Source organism: Papio anubis, chromosome 7 (assembly GCF_008728515.1).
Source record: "Papio anubis isolate 15944 chromosome 7, Panubis1.0, whole genome shotgun sequence".
Classification (NCBI taxonomy): domain Eukaryota; kingdom Metazoa; phylum Chordata; class Mammalia; order Primates; family Cercopithecidae; genus Papio; species Papio anubis.
In genome coordinates, this window is record NC_044982.1 from 86,292,183 (window position 1) to 86,309,561 (window position 17,379).

The 17,379-nt window shown below is 36.9% G+C and overlaps 3 protein-coding genes across 3 annotated transcripts in view; all 3 read left to right on the forward strand.

Moving 5' to 3' along the window:
- The window catches only part of LOC101024101 (olfactory receptor 4K2), a 190,250-nt gene that overhangs the window by 94,904 nt on the left and 77,967 nt on the right, over window positions 1-17,379 (forward strand). The window lies entirely within an intron of this gene.
- Window positions 1-17,379, forward strand: part of LOC101023750 (olfactory receptor 4N2) — a 49,857-nt gene that overhangs the window by 5,788 nt on the left and 26,690 nt on the right. The gene's annotated exons all lie outside the window — the stretch shown is intronic.
- On the forward strand, window positions 13,181-15,599 carry LOC110740365 (olfactory receptor 4N4). Its single transcript, XM_021940943.2, has one exon. It carries the CDS (start codon window positions 14,499-14,501, stop codon window positions 15,447-15,449), a length of 951 nt encoding a protein of 316 aa, XP_021796635.2. The 5' UTR covers window positions 13,181-14,498; the 3' UTR covers window positions 15,450-15,599.

Below are 17,379 nucleotides of genomic sequence, written 5' to 3' on the forward strand. Positions count from 1 at the left end.
CATTACTACTTTTGCACTTTGGAGCCATTATTAAATAGGAAAAGGATTACTTGAACAGAAGCACTGTGATGCTGTGTCTAACTGATAACCAAGGTGGCTACTAAGTGACTAAAGTGCAGGTGGCATGTACAACATGGATACACTGGACAAAGGGATGACTCATGTCCCTGGAAGGATGGAGAAGGACAGCTTGAGATTTCATCATACTACTTAGAATGGGGCATAATTTAAAACTTATGAATTGTTTGTTGCTGGAATTTTCCATTTAACATTTTTTGGACGGAAGTTGACCATGGACAACAGAAACTACAGAAAGCAACACTATGATAAGAGGGGGCTACTAATTAGGCTTATTAAACAGTAAACCTAAGACTAAAACTAAGGTAAGCAAGGTAGAACTATATGAAATGCTATCTGCTATCTGTGTGTATACCAACCTTTTGTCCTAGTCACATGTTTGACTGAAATTTGTTCTGATAATTTCATCAAAAGAGGTCATAACTGTATAAATGCTATCTATTCTGCTGTGACAATGCAGAAATCATAGAACTGTACTCCATTTCCAACCTGTGGATCTCTCACTAAAGAAGAAAAAATTACATGTTTTGGATGAACATCTTTTTAAATGTTATAAAATTAGGAAACCAGAGAAATAAATGAACAGGAATCAGCTTTTACTGGGAAGACTTACGTTCTGTTTTCAAGCCTGGTGGTGGGGCTGCAGACGGATAGCAGACAGATCCCAGGGTTCACAGCATGGTATATTCACCAATGATACATTCCAAAACTACCTAACATCCCAAAGGATATATTCTTAGGGTAGTATAAAATAACTTTTTAAAAAATTTCACCTCAAAAATGCAAAAGAGAAAAAAGAAAAATTAATGAAACACAAGTGGGATCACATATATTTTCTGAGTTTTAAATTCATTGCAAGTTGATAATTTTGTTCACTGCATATTAATAATTTTGTTCAAAGTTTCTGGTTTCAGACATGTAATGCTTCTTTACAGAAGGAAACACCAATATTTTCTGGAGGTTCTTATGTTTATTCCAGGACTCAAAATATTCTATAGATAAACTTTCAAGAAGTAAGAGCTGGCCGGGTGCAGTGGCTCACACCTGTAATCCAAGCACTTTGGGAGGCCGAGGCCGGTGGATCACGAGGTCAGGAGATCGAGACAATCCTGGCTAACACGGTGAAACCCTGTCTCCACTGAAAGATATAAAAAATTTAGCCGGTCGTGGTGGCAGGCGCCTGTAGTCCCAACTACTCAGGAGGCTGAGGCAGGAGAATGGTGTGAACCCAGGCGGCGGAGCTTGCAATAAGCAGAAATCGTGCCTCTGCCCTCCAGCCTGGGTGACAGAGCGAGACTCCGTCTCAAAAAAAAAAAAAAAAAGAAGAGCTTATAGTCAGACATGAGTGAATATGCAATAAAGCAAGCCTCTTTGAGGGAGAATCAGAAGAACAACACAGTGAAAGATCAAAACCACAAAAAAGATACAGAATGTAAAGTAAGTAGATTTGGTATGTTTAAAAAAAACAAAAGAATGAAAATATGAAGAGGGATAAAGATGCTGTAAAAATAAACAGAAAATCTTAAGAAAAAGAGAAATTCAGATTCAGATTAAAAATTCAACAAATGTATGTAGTCGTAAATTAGATAGAATCAGTAACTTAGCATACACAGCTAAGGAACTGAATTACGCATGGAGGAGACATACTGGTATGAAGAGACTAGGAGACATTGAAAACAGAACAAAATGGTCTAAATATATCTCATCAATTTCAAAGGAAAGAATAGATAAAATGTAGTGGAGGCTGTATTGAAGAAATACTGCTGACATTTTCCTAAACCTAATAAAAGACACCAAACTTCAAAATCAGGAATCCCACCAAAATATTAACAGGATAAATGTTTTAAAATACACATTTAGGGAGCAGTTGTGGTGACTCATACCTGTAATCCCAGCACTTTGGGAGGCCAAGGCGGGCACATCGCTTGAACTCAGGAGTTTGAGAGCAGCCGAACAACATGACGAAACTCAGTCTCTACAAAAAAATGAAAAAAATTAGCTGGGGTGTTGAAGGCTAATTGTAGTCCCAGCTACTCTGGAGGCTGAGGTGAGAGAGCAACGGAGCCTGAGAGTTTGAGGCTGCCGTGAGCTATGATCGCAACAATGCACTGCGTGTCAGCCTAAGCGACAGAGCCAGACCTGGCAGCAACAACAACAACAACAACAACGACAACAGAATAAAGAAAAAAAAAAGATGCATATTTGGGCACATCATAGTAGAACTGCAGATCAATAAAGACAACTAAGCAGATGTGGAAAGCAGAGCTCATCTTCAAGGGAAAGGCAATCAGGATAATATTTCACTGGTTTCCTTTCTTCCTTCTTTTCTTTTCTTTTCCTTCTTCCTCCTCCTTTCTCTCTCTCTCCTCTCCTCCTTCCTTTTCTTCCTTCCTTTTTCTTTTTCCTGCGTGCGTGCGTGCGTGCGTGCGTGCGTGCGCGTGCGCGTGGTGCCTGCTGCCGTGCCAGTGCCGTGCCAGTGCCGCGCCTGCCGCGCGTGCGCGCGCCGTAAAATGAATATCCTGTTCACTTGTTTGATTTCATCGAGAGGCGCTGGAGACGATCGATATTCAGCGAAGTCGATACCGGATGACCATCATCATCCTTCCTGCCTCTAGCCTCCTGAGTAGCTGGGATTATGAGTCTGCGCTAACATGCTCGAGTAATTTTTGTATTTTTAGTAGAGAAGTTTACCTATGTTGGTTGTATTGGTCTTGAATGATTGGCCTCAAATGATCCACCCTCCTGGTCTCCCAAAAGTGCTGATTTCAGGTATGAGGTTTCATGCTCAGTTGATCGCCACTTAATAACAAAATAAAGCAGTGAAGAGTTATATTATGACAAGAGAAAATAGTTTTCCTCTCTGTGAAAATATAATCAAATAAAAGCATCTTCGGAAAAACAGGAACAGAGAATTTGCCACAAGCACACAATCACTGAAAGAAATTTAAAGTGATGTGGTTGAAAAAAGAACATGATTGCAGATAGGAGATCAGAAACGTCAGAAAATGATTGGCAAGTATGTGAGTAAATCTAAACAAACATCTACTGTATAAGATAGCAGCAACAACAAACAAACATGTTTAGAAAAAGAACTGAAGTATATGAAAATAACATTTATATAAACTAAGATTTGGGACAGTTGGAGTTAAATGTACTAGTCTTTATGTTTTTCTAGAAGATGGTGAGAACACAGATTTACTTTTATTCTTACTATAAAATGATGTGTTTATTACAACTAATTCAGGAAATGAAAAAAATATGAAATTCACCCAGAAACAATGATAGCTATCCTTTTGATGTAATATTCTATACATATAGATATATATATTTACACACAGATGTTTATTTTTTTCTCTCACGTTTGTAATAGATATTCTGTGAAATAAGGTAAAAATTTACCTTGTGCTTTGGTTAGTTTTTAGTTTTCATAGGTTATGCCACAGAAACAACACCACAGTCTCATTAATTTTATCCATCAAAAGTTTATTTTGTTAGGTTTGTCAAAGATCAGATAGTTATAGGTGTGTAGTCTTATTTCTGGGTTCTCTGTTCTGTTCCATTGGTCTGTGTGTGTATTTTTGTATCAGTACCATGGTGTTTTGGGATCAGGAAAGATAACTAATGGATATGAAGCTTAATACCTTGGTGGTGAAATAATCTATGCAACAAACCCTCATGACACAAGTTTACCTATGTAACAAACCTGCACTTGTACCCTTGAACTTAAAATAAAAGTTGAAAAAAAGTATTTTTCTCTTATGCAAAGCCTGAGTAAATCTCTAGAACACTTAGAAAAAAAAAAAACCCAAGAGAAAAAATAAGAAATAAATGAGAAAGAATATTATGAAAGTTAATGGATTAAGGTCCTTGTATTATCCTAGACCTGTCCTATATATTTATACTATGTAGGGGTCCCCAACCCCCAGACCATGGACAGCTCTGTGGCTTCTTAGGAACCAGGCAGCACAGTAGGAGGTGAGCAGCGGGTGAGCAAACATTACCACCTGTCAGCTCCACTTCCTGTCAGATCAGCCGCGGCATTGGATTCTCGTAGGAGAGCAAACCCTAATGTGAACAGTGCATGCAAAGGATCTAGGTTGCATGCTCCTTATGAGAATATAATGCCTAATGATCTGAGGTGGAACAGTTTCATCCTGAAAACACCCCCAGACCCCGTCCACAGAAAAATGGTCTTCCACAAAACTGTTCCCTGGTGCCAAAAAGGTTGGGGACCACTGGTATATAATATAGCTACATATGGCTATGTTAATTTAAATTAACCAATATACAATCTTTCAAACTCAGTTCCTCAGTTGTACCAGTCCCATTTCAAGTGTGCAAATAGTCACATGTGGCTAATGGCTACCACAGTGGGCAGCACATTTCTAGGGTTTACATTTGTGCCTCATATTATAAAATAATTTCTGGAATATTGAGATAATATCTACTAGGTTTATACTATGAGCAATGATAAAATTAGTATATACTTTCTTTCCTCCAACTCAGATTATCGTCATTAAAAATTATCTTTAATTTTACCTTTCCATTATGTTAAACGTGTTTATACATAAATTTTTATAATAATGTGCTCTGACTTCTAGAAATGATGGTTGAAGCAATTACTATGCACTTTCTCCCACCTGTTTCCCACCTAAAGTTTGTTAATTATAATACTACTTTTCTTATTTGTACAGACTTTTCTATTAAGGAGATGTGATAGGCATATAAATTATAAACCCAGGCATCCTATCACATTTATTAAAAAGGAATGTTATCATTAACTCTGGAGCATGCTTTGTACCCCTTCATCCCATTATTTTCCTTTCCCTCTCAAAGAGATTTTATCCTTTCCTCAGTCTTCTCTTGATTGAAGGAAATCTAATGTTAACTTATAAGGAAGAAATCTTTTTTTAGGTCATTTTTTCTTTTTTTTTTTTTTTGCATAGAGGCCCATAGGACTTTTTCTTTATATTTTAAGTCCTGTAGTTTTACTACAGCACATCTCAGAGTTGATTCTAAGTCAATTTTTCTCATGTATTCATTTTACTTAAAAAAATCAATATTTATGTTTTAATTATTTATTTTTTGATAACAATAAGACTGCTTTTATCTGATATTGACTAGCAAAAAGAAAAAAAGAGAACTTCTACTACCTGATTTTAAGGCTTACTGTGAAGCTACAGTAACCAAGATTATGTAGCGTTGGTGCAATGATAGACAAATTGATGGAACAAAAATAGAATGTAAAAAAACAGACACACAGAAGTAGTAAGTTGATTTTTTTTTTTTTTTTTTTTTTTGAGACGGAGTCTCACTCTGTCGCCCAGGCGGGAGTGCAGTGGCTGGATCTCAGCTCACTGCAAGCTCCGCCTCCCGGCTTTACGCCATTCTCCTGCCTCAGCCTCCCGAGTAGCCCGGACTACAGGCGCCCGCCACCTCCCCCGGCTAGTTTTTTTGTACTTTTTAGTAGAGACGGGGTTTCACCGTGTTCGCCAGGATGGTTTCGATCTCCTGACCTCGTGATCCGCCCATCTCGGCCTCCCAAAGTGCTGGGATTACAGGCTTGAGCCACCGCGCCCGGCCTGTAAATTGATTTTTGATGAAGATTGGTGTAACAAAAATAGAATGTACAAAAACAGATTCACAGAAGTAGTAAACTGATTTTTGATGAAGACACTGATACCATTACTTGAGAAAGAGAAGTTTTAAATAAATGAGGCTAGAATAACTGAATTCATGTATGGAAAGTAATGAACTTGGACCTCTGCTTCACTGCCTACACAAAAACTGATTTAAGCTGGATTATACTCCTAAATGTAGTAACTAGAAATATAAAGTATCCAGAAGAAAACATAGAAGAATATATTTGCTTACAAAATTAGAATAAGTAATGATTTCGTAAGCAGCATAACAGCAGCTGTAATCATAGAAAGTGATCAAATGAACCTCAAAAAATTAAAAATCGCTGCTCATCAAAAGACACTATCATCAAATTAATAAGCAAATCATACAATGGGAGGAAAATTTGGTCTCTCTTAATCTCCCTGTATCTTTCTCTCTTCAAGTAAAGAAAAATCAGCAAAAAATTTGAACAGACACTCCAGAAAAGAAGATATACAAGTGATTAGCAAGTTCACGAAAAGATGCACATCATTACTCAGCAGGGAATGGTCCACAACACACGATCAAGTGTTCAGGCAGAGCACGCTCCCACTACTCTGAGGAACAGGACAAAATAGCTTAGAAAGAAAAGAGGAAGAGGTTTATGAAGTGCCTGAGGAACATATAACATGTTGGAGATGAGACACTTTCATAAAAATGACTCAGTTTCCCCATTGCTTGTTAGTGCTGCCTGGTCAGTGGACCAGATTCATCCCATGGCACTAGCTAGGCCGTCAGTTCTCATCCTCTTTGGAGGAATCTTTCTAGAAGCTGATATAGCCAATTACCAATACACCCTCACCCTCACTTGCTCTCTCCTGGACCCCGATGCTGTACCAACATGGAGAAATATGTTGAGTGCCTCCAGGTGCTCAGTCCCAGGCACTTGACACTCTAGACTATGCAGCAGCGCTGGGAGAACTCAGCTTTCCGAACTCCACAGTTTTATGTCGGGAACCTGTGGCAACTACTGACAAAAACAACGCAGCCGCCATCAAGGTGTAGGCTTTGTCTGCTGCACCAATTGTTTTAAAGGTGCCCGATATTTATTTTAATCAGGAATGGTAAGACACACAGTCATGGAAATGACTGTCATGAAGGAAGAAGTTTTTAGACTCACAAATTCCTAGAAACAGGAGGCTGGTTAGGTGAGTGGGGAAATGGGAAAAACTTGGGTAAGAGCCTTTATCATGGTTTCTGTGGAAAGAAATGGATGGGGCAGGATAAGCGGGTTTAGGATTGGTTAGATTGAATAATTCCAGTTGGCTCTGGAGGATAGTCACTGTCTCTAAGTGTGTTACTTGGCCCTGGGGTGATTAGGGAAGGGAAATAGTGGCCTGGAGTGTAATAGCTCTATGGGTACCTGATAAAAGAAGTAGCTGGAGTATGGGTTCTGGATAGGTTGCAAGTGAGGCTTTTACCATCTCTAGGGATTGACTAGCCATAGGAGGGACAGCTCCTTCAGTGTTAGGAAGGCACAAGGTATTAAAGCATTAGAAATGCAGAAAATATAATGGCATAAGTAAAACACAACACCAAATATTGATGAATTAATTGGTGGAGTAACTTCAACTCTCATACATTGATGTTGGGAATTTACAATGACTAAGCACTCTGAAAAACTGAATAGAAACTTCAGGTAATTTCAGGTAGATGTAAACAAACAGCTGCCTTATGACCGGACAATCCCATTTGTGTTTAGCCAAGACATGTCTATGAAATGATTTAAATTAGCATGTTAATGAAAACCTTATTGGTGGCCTAAGATTTGAAACAACCCAAATGTCGATAAAAGGATAAAATGATAATAAACAAACCTAGGGTTAAGTATATAGTAAAACATTAGTCAGCAGTAAAAAGGAACAACTACAGAAAATGCAACAACACACGTGCATCTCTAAATCATAATGCTGGGTTTAAAAGCCAGATACAAAATAGCACAGGGCATATACTTCTGTTTTTATAAAATCCTAGAAAAGGCAAAACTAATCTATGCTATTAGGAATTAGAAGATGAAAGCTCATTATGATGATAGATGGGTGGGGTGGATGTCAAAGATCACAAGAAACCTTTCTGGAGTGATGGAAATATTCTTTATCTTGTTTGGAATAGTAGTTTCTAAAGTGCATATATTTAACAGAAAAGTTACCAAGTTGAACACTTAGATATGTGTATTTTAATGTATATAAATTATATTCTAAGAAATACAACCAAGAATTTATTTTCATGCTTGCTTGTAAATACATGTAAATTTCTTGAAGGACACAAAAATTAATATTAGCTTCCAATTTTGAGGTATGGGGTGAAATGGGCATATAGGGGACAGATATAAGAAGGAAATTTCTCACCGTATGAATTATTTTTTATTTAAAAATGTGAATATATTACCTATTCAAAAATTAAATACATTTTTAAAGTCAAGTATGTTTAAAGCACACCTCCTGATTTCCAACCTTATGGTAATGCCATTAAAAATTCTGAGTTATTCTTGCTTCCATACCTCTCATATGCAGTCCTTCAATAAGTCCCATTGATTCTCTCTCCAAAGTTTATCTTTGGTATAAATTCTTTCTTCTGTCTTCTTTTTTACCTCTTAACCTAACCTACCATCATCTCTTATTTATATTAATAGTACTTCAGATGCTCCCTACTGTTCCCCTTGCCTCCACCTCTTGCATTCTGTAGCCCGTTTTTCACTCAGTAGCCGGCATAACGTTTTAAACATGTAAATCAGATAGGAACACTCCTCTGCCTGTTACATCTCACACATAGTATGTTGACTGATTGCCACTTGGCCTATATCGGCTCTACCTCTCTATCTTCCCTTACACTTTTTTCCATTTGCTCACTACTGTCTTGCCACACTAGCCTCCTTTCTGCTTCTCAATGCACCAGTCTCTCCCTTCATGAGCTTTGAACAAGTCTATCTTCTTCACAGAGATGGTGTAGTTTTGTCATTCAGATCTTAGTTGAAATGTTGTCACCTTGTCAGAAAGGCCCTCCCTGGCTAGCTTACTTGGAATAGTAGTCTCTTCCCCCATCTCTTGTATTTTTAGCATAGCACTCATTACAATCAGTTGTTTTCTCTCTGGTATGTTTGTTTATTGTCTGTTTCCAGGCATTAGGATGTAAAATCCCCAGGAACAGGGACACTTTCTGTCTTGTGTGGTGCTGCATTGCAGACAGTACGATACAACCTGGTTCATGGTTTTAGCTTCTAAGATAGTCTAGGGAGACAGATCTTTCCTGGTAGGAATAACAAGCCTTCATTCTAAGGATTAATTTAGATCATCGGGCTACCTTCATTTTAAGTACTGTGGAAAACACTAGGAAGCAAAGTCCCTAATTATGTCTGTAATTATGAAAAAATCATATTTTAAAAAGTCTTTGGCCTAAGAAAGACTGTAATATACTCTAAAATGGGAATGTTTTCCCACATTTCTTTACTTATATCACTTGTTTTCTGTTTCTTTTAAGAAAGTAAACACTGTGTTTTTTAGTTTATTTGGTACATATAATTTTGCAAAATATGCATTTTTGTGCCTCTCTGTCTTTTTAGTTCCTATTATTCCATTACTGTCTTTGCATTTATTCCTGTTCTTGCATTTCTCCCCACCCTTTTTTGACCTTTATGATTTTGTGTATCTCTTTCTCCCTTTTTCTCTTTTTCCCATTTTCCATTTTTCCCACTTATTTTTTTTCTGAATTGGACATAAATTAGGACAAAACATTTTTGATTATGCATTATATTTGTTGAAAAATTGTTTAGTGTTTTAATTTTTAAAATAAGAAAATCTTTTTAAATAAAAATAAATCTACTGAAATTTAATTATATTGTGTTCTACTATATGATTCTGAATTACTTTTCTTCTGTTTAGTAATATTTAATTAAAAAAAATAGTTGTCATTGCTTTAGTGGAACATAAGAGACACTTATTCCTAAAATGAAAACAACAAATGCCAAGACCACAATAGGGTGTATTTAAGAGTACCTCTCTTTGTGAGGAATTAGTCCTTCAAAGTGCAGTTCTCTTCTCCAAGAAGGATTATGCCAAAGAGTCTTTGTGAACATCATCTAGTTTTCTTTGCCTGTTTCTTTGTCACCAGAAATATATTGAGTTTAATATACTACCTACCTGACCACATTACTTCCTTTCTTGATATATCAATGATTTCCTACTATATGCTTTCAAAGAAATAGTAATTTAAGAAATAAAATAACCTCTTTTGGCTTTCTGCCCATATGGACCTAATAAACATGCTGGCTATTCTGTAATCTCTGTCACTGATAGAATGTTGATTTTAAAACTTAGCAGTGACATAGTGACTTTTACATCATATTACTTGACTATTTATATATAACATGTTTCTAGTCTCATTCTTTGACTATATTTTGTTGGCATTTCAACAATTCCCATCGAAAGTGTTTTGCAGCTTTCTTAGCCTTCAAATTCCCAAAGTACATTCTCCATTGCATCACAGATTGGTTGCATATTTCAAAGTGTAAGAGATTCCCCAGTGAGAAGAGATATTTAAGAATGAAGTCAGGAAAAATCAATTATTGTTCCTTCTATTATAAGGAGGTGATCTCTGCTGTCTGAGAAGAACATTAGATTACTAGAGAGGTAAATGTTTTTGCCATTCTCCATGTTTATAAGGAACATAAAGAAGGAAGAAATGGAAACGGATATTGTAACACCTCAGGTGGGACATCTGCTGCCTTGAAATGCAAAGATCAGAATTACAACAGAAATAGATTAATATGTTGAATCTGAATTCAATAATACAGTAGCACCTTTTACCTGTTCTTAATAATATAGCTTCAGTTTCTCCTAATATTTAGAATTAATTTATTGGGAATATATAAAACCTTTATTAACATTGCCTTGGGAATGTTTATACTTGGTCCTAAACTTATGTCTATTAACTGAAAGATTTGAGGGAACGGAAATTGTAACCAATGCAGAAATGCTAGACTGCAGAGAAAATCTTCACCAACTTCACGATTTTGCAGGACACTTGCTCTGACTAGCTCCCACACCTGCTGGGATGAGAGGTTCTTTTATAAATAGTCTTACCATATACCGGTCGGGGCTTTGACAGTTGGCTGAAGTGGGGCCTCCATAAATTCTTTTCTTGTAATCTCTTAAATTTACACCTTTACCCCAGTGACTCATTTCAAAGGCAGGGGCAGAAGATCTATATAATATATTTACTTCTTAGAAACTAAAACTCCTCTTGATATGTACATTTTTTCCTGGTTTAGTTTTGGTTGAGTCAGACTTCAATATGCTACTTGTTGCTATCATTCTCATGATATTCATAAGTCAACACAGTGAGATAAAATAACTCAGGCTAAGGAAGATGACCTTCCCAAGATCTCAGGGTTAAAAAAATTGCAGGATGAAGAACTCAAACCCAGATAGGCAGATGCCCAAACGAGGGCTTTTTAAATGACATCCATTACTTTGCCTAGAAATTATGGCATTATAAACATTTGTATCAGTTAATGATTTGATGATACTCTTTAACTTTATCCACATTTCTCAGAACACACAAAAAATTAGTAATTAAATAGGTTATGGATTACAAACTAGATAGCGCATATTAATAGACATCACATTCTTATTCTTATTTTGGGGACATTTATTAAATGTATTTTTGCTGGTAGGGTGGATTAATGAGCAATTTCTTTCAAGTGTAAAGGTGAGTAGTGCCACTTTTATTAAGATCAGTTACAAACAAATAAAATATTTGAGGTAATGGGAAATAATTTAAAAGTGTTCACACAGTGTATTTTAAGGAGGATACTATTCAAGGAAAGTAATTTAGTACAAAAGGGGGGTTAGGTATTTTTAACCCTTAGAAAAATTGGAGTGAAGGAACTTCATGTGCTGCCCTTACTATTATTTCAAAAGAAAACAATAGTGATGCTTCTCAGAATTAATGGGAAGGCAAACAGATCTAATAAAGGAGAAATGAATAGAGAAGACAAGAAGAGAGAGTGGAAAAATACTGGAAACTGCAAGAACATTGAGAAATAAAAGCAACAAAGGAGAAAAAATAAAAGACAGAGATAAAAGCAAGGGGAATCATTAGAGAACAAATATGAGAGAGAAAAAGAGAGAAGATAAAATAGAGAAAGAGAAACCAACTTAAGGAAAAGTATAACTTAAAAAATGAAGTGTAGAAATATTTGACAAGATGGGAGTGGAAGATAATAAAAGAAATATTTTAAAAGGAGGCATGAGGAAATATAAAGAAAAATGAATGAATGAATTAGTGCCTGAGGATGGGAATCAAGTCTCGAAACACGTGCTCCATGAACTTTCTAACAAGATCCTGGACTCTAAACACGAACAGTGCATAGGGCGGCCTTTAGCTGGAACGTGTGTGTGCCCCCAGCCATCACTGTTTCCTCTTCTGTGCTGCTCCAGCATTGTCAGGAACAGATGAAATTTTGTTTCTCTTGAAACTGAAATAGAGGATAGAGGGAGTGGCAGTCATTCAGATTTCTATATCAGCTTCCACTGAGGATCCTTCTAATATAGTGATGTTTTTCTAATATAGTTAGACAAGACCAAGCTTGTCTTTGCAGGGATTTCTGTGCTTTTATTTTGCTAGGACTTAATTCATTTTACCTAGAGGAATGTCCTTATGAATCTATATATTTGGTCTCTGGATCCATAATGAGCATGATGTGAGCACTATCGGTATAATAAAAGAGCTTAGAGGGAAGTACACAAAGGGAACACAGTGAATAACAGATATTTGATGGTAGTGGGTTCCAGATATTACAGAGTCAACAGGAGAACAGAAGTGGATGATAGGGAATAAAATGCAAGGTATAGTGCAAGAACCTATAACTCCCAATCTGAGAGATACTTAAAAGTTGCTCCTATGACTCAAATATATCCTCAAATTTTGAAAGTGTGAAATAACACACTGCATAATAATGTGCAAGATGCACACAACTTAGGAGTAAGCAGAGAGGGATTCCTGACTTTTCTATTAGCAGGTTTTATATGCACAGAAAGACTGATAAATATTAAGGTCAATAAATGGCCAAGTACCAAAAAAAAAAAAAAAAAAAAAAAGTAAGAAAAGAGGAAGGGTACCATATGTAAAATTTTATGCTTCTGTTTTGGTTAGGATACAATACGTGTGTATGTGTGTCTATGTGATGTACATACATGTGATGTAAGATACATTTTTTTTTTGGAGAGAGAGTCTTGCTCTGTCACCCAGGCTGGAGTGCAGTGGTGCACATGGACTCACTGCAACTGCCACCTCCCATGTTCAAGCGACTCTCATACTTCAGCCTCTGAAGTAGATTTGACTACAGGCTCCTGTCACCACGTCCAGCTAATTTTTATATTTTTAGTAGAGACAGGGTTTCGCAGGCTGGTCTCGAACTCTTGACCTCAAGTGATCCACGTAGCTTGGCCTCCCAAAAGGGTGGGATTGCAGGTGTGAGCCACAGTGCCTGGCCTAGGTACTTCTTTCATAATTCCCAATTTTGACCATAACCGAAAACCTCTGCTATTAATTAATGTATCAGGGTTAGATACATTTTAGAAAGCATGTCTTTTGATGTTTCAAATAGATGTGCCATTATAAATGTTTTCTTTGATTTCTTAATTTGGAACTTTATTGTTTTTGTTTCTTTCCCTCTCCTTTTACATGCTGTCTCCTCATTCAGTTAGTTAATGAACCTCTTTCCCTCTACTCTACACTTCATATTCCACATTATTTTAAAACAAATGTGCCATGTAACAGAAGCATATGAAATATTTTTCCGTATCACATTGTAGTGTTTTGTTCTAGCTCAAGATCTTTAGCTTTTATTTTTTTTATTTCAACCACAAACCATTTTTCAGCATGCACCAAAAACATACGTATCTTCTTTATGCATTTCATATTCAATCATACCATGATTCTATATAAACTGTAAAATGTTCAAAAATAAAACTTCAAACCATAGGATATAATAATGTAAGTGTAGAAATTCTCCTATTATTGCTTTCATACCAATAAATTATCACACACATCCCCAAACGGGAGCACAGTCTCAATTTGGAGGCCACTGTACAGAGAAGTCTCAGATCTTGTTTGCTCCAGAGTGACCAAGAGTCTTTATATTTAGACCAGTTTGTTCAGTTGATGTTCTATAGAGAAAAGGGAATTATTTCTGGTAAGTACAGTTGCTTTTATAAAAGTTTTTAGATTAACATTCCTAAAGTATCATTTATATAAAATAAATTGTACTAATTGCTATATAGTGCAATACTCAATAAGTTTTGACAAAAATAGATACATATAACCATTATAATTAAAAATGAAACATTTCTGTCCCCTTGAAAAGCTCTGTCATTCTTCTTTGCTGTCAATCCCAGCTTATCTTCCATTCAAAGCAAAACATGAAGACCTCGATAACTGGGGTTAAATTTTTTCTCAGTCAGAAAAATTTTCCTGTGCCTCATACAAATCAGGAACACATTCAGAGCAGTAGCATCCAAGTCGCACATGAGTGAGCACTTAAACAGAAGCTCAGGACTGAAACAGAAGGAAGAATGTGGCTTCAGGACCAGGGTGTTAGCCATCATGACATGAGGAAGCATAAACAGTAGAAGTGATTTCTTGGGTTGTTAAGACAGATAGAATAATATAAATGTGGCATACCTTGTGTTTAGTTCAAGAACTATAATCTAGATGTAACACATGAAAATAAACTCTTTGATATTCCATAGGCAGAAGAAATGAAGATAGCAAACAATACAGTAGTGACAGAATTTATCCTCCTTGGTCTGACTCAGTCTCAAGATATTCAGCTCTTGGTCTTTGTGCTGATCTTAATTTTCTACCTTATCATTCTCCCTGGAAATTTCCTCATCATTTTCACCATAAAGTCAGATCCTGGTCTCACAGCCCCCCTCTATTTCTTTCTGGGCAACTTGGCCTTCCTGGATGCATCCTACTCCTTCATTGTGGCTCCCAGGATGTTGGTGGACTTCCTCTCTGAGAAGAAGGTAATCTCCTACAGAGGCTGCATCACTCAGCTCTTTTTCTTACACTTCGTTGGAGGAGGGGAGGGATTACTCCTTGTTGTGATGGCCTTTGACCGCTACATCGCCATCTGCCGGCCTCTGCACTATTCAGCTGTCATGAACCCTAGAGCCTGCTATGCAATGTTGTTGGCTCTGTGGCTTGGGGGTTTTGTCCACTCCATTATCCAGGTGGTCCTCATCCTCCGCTTGCCTTTTTGTGGCCCAAACCAGCTGGACAACTTCTTCTGTGATGTCCCACAGGTCATCAAGCTGGCCTGCACCAACACATTTGTGGTAGAGCTTCTGATGGTCTTCAACAGTGGCCTGATGACACTTCTGTGCTTTCTGGGGCTTCTGGCTTCCTATGCAGTCATCCTCTGCCATGTTCGTAGGACAGCTGCTGAAAGGAAGAACAAGGCCATGTCCACATGCATCACTCATGTCATTATTATACTTCTTATGTTTGGACCTGCTATCTTCATCTACACTCGCCCCTTCAGGGCCTTACCAGCTGACAAGGTGGTTTCTTTCTTTCACACAGTGATCTTTCCATTGATGAATCCTATGATTTATACCCTTCGCAACCAGGAAGTGAAAACTTCCATGAAGAGGTTATTGAGTCGGCATGTAGTCTGTCAAGTGGACTTTATAATAAGAAACTGAGAAGGAGGAATTCTGGCTGGAATTCATATCACTCATTTAACAAGTCCTGTTTTTCATTGAGTACCTCCCATTTGCCAGGTACTATTGTAGGCAATGGGGGAGAGTTATGCATAATGAGAGAATAAACTTATTATGTTTAAAGAATATAAAGGAAACCCCAGAGTTGTTGAAGTATAATGAGTAAGTGTGAGAAATTTAGGGGTTAAGTTTTATGTGACTGCAAGGGTCTTTTAGTCTGAGGTAAGAAATTTTTCGTATTTTAATTGTGGTAAGAATCCATTTTAATGTTTTAAGCAAAGGAGCAGCTCATCTGCAATGCTTTCCTCTATTGGTTAGAGCAACATCAGCAAGATTTTAGGCAGAGATTAATAAGCTGTAAAATATCAAAAACCAAATGTATGTTGCAAGTATGTTGTGTAAAAGACTATATATGTAGTCTTTTATATATATATAAAATATAATTAAAATTACATAATTTTAATGTTTATATATATTTTATAAATATGTATATTTACATGTTGTGGGAAGTCAGGGACCCTGAACGGAGGGACCGGCTGAAGCCATGGCAGAACATAAATTGTGAAGATTTCGTGGACATTAGTTCCCCAAATTAATACTTTTATAATTTCTTATGCCTGTATTTACTGCAATCTCTGAACATAAATTGTGAAGATTTCATGAATCTATTAGTTCCCCAAATTAATACTCATATAATTTCCTATGCCTGTGTTTACTTTAATCTCTTAATCCCATCATCTTCTTCATAAGCTGAGGAGGATGAATGTCACCTCAGGACCCTGTGATGATTGTGTCAACTGCACAAATTGTTTGTAGAGGATGTGTGTTTGAACAATATGAAATCTGGGCATCTAAAAAAAGAAGAGGATAATAGCGATGTTCAGGGAACAAGAGCCATAACTTTGAACTGGCCGCCGGTGAGCCGGTCGGAACAGAGCTATATTTCTCCTCTTTCAAAAGCAAATAGGAGAAATATCACTGAATTCTTTTTCTCAGCAAGCAACATCCCTGAGAAAGAGAATGCGCCCTGAAGGTAGGCTTATAGACAGCCCCTTTAAGGCATGCCATCTTATATGGTCGAAGCTGATGGGATGAAATAAGCCCCAGTCTCCTGTAGTGCTCCCAGTCTTATTAGGAGGAGGAAAATTCCTGCCTAATAAATTTGGGTCAGACAGGTTGTCTGCTCTCAAACCGTGTTTCCTGATAAGATGTTATCAACGACAATGTGTGCCCGAAACTTCATTAACAATTTTAATTTCACTTCATCCAGTGGTCCTGTGATCTCGCCCCGCTTCCATTTGCCTTGTGATATTTTATTACCTTGTGAAGCATGTTATCTCTGTGACCCACACCCTATTCGTGCACTCCCTCCCCTTTTGAAAATTGCTAATAAAAACTTGCTGGTTTTACTCGGGGAACATCACAGATCCTGCCGACATGTGATGTCTGCCCCGGACACCCAGCTTTAAATTTCTCTCTCTTGTGCTCTTTCCCTTAATTTCTCAAACCAGCTAAGACACTTAGGAAACAGAAAAGAACCCATGTAACCATCGGGAGTGGGTTCTCTCGATATTTATGTATACATATAAAATATGTAATATATTTTTATATATTTATAAATATATATTTTATAGATATTTAATCAATATATAAATAAATATATATTTGCCCCCCAAATTTGGTAGAGGGAGAAGAAAGGAAGCCAATTTGTTTCATGGTAAAATGTCATGAAATTATTTCACTTATTTTTTTCTTTAGAGCTTCATGATGATTATTAGACATTATTAGATATTTAGTACTACAGATTATATTGTAGATTACAGAAATCACTCCAGTTTTTTCAACATAGTGAAGCAGCTTTGTTGTCTGGGGAAATATCTGCAGTTCTTTGTCTTGTGCTGTGCAGATTAAC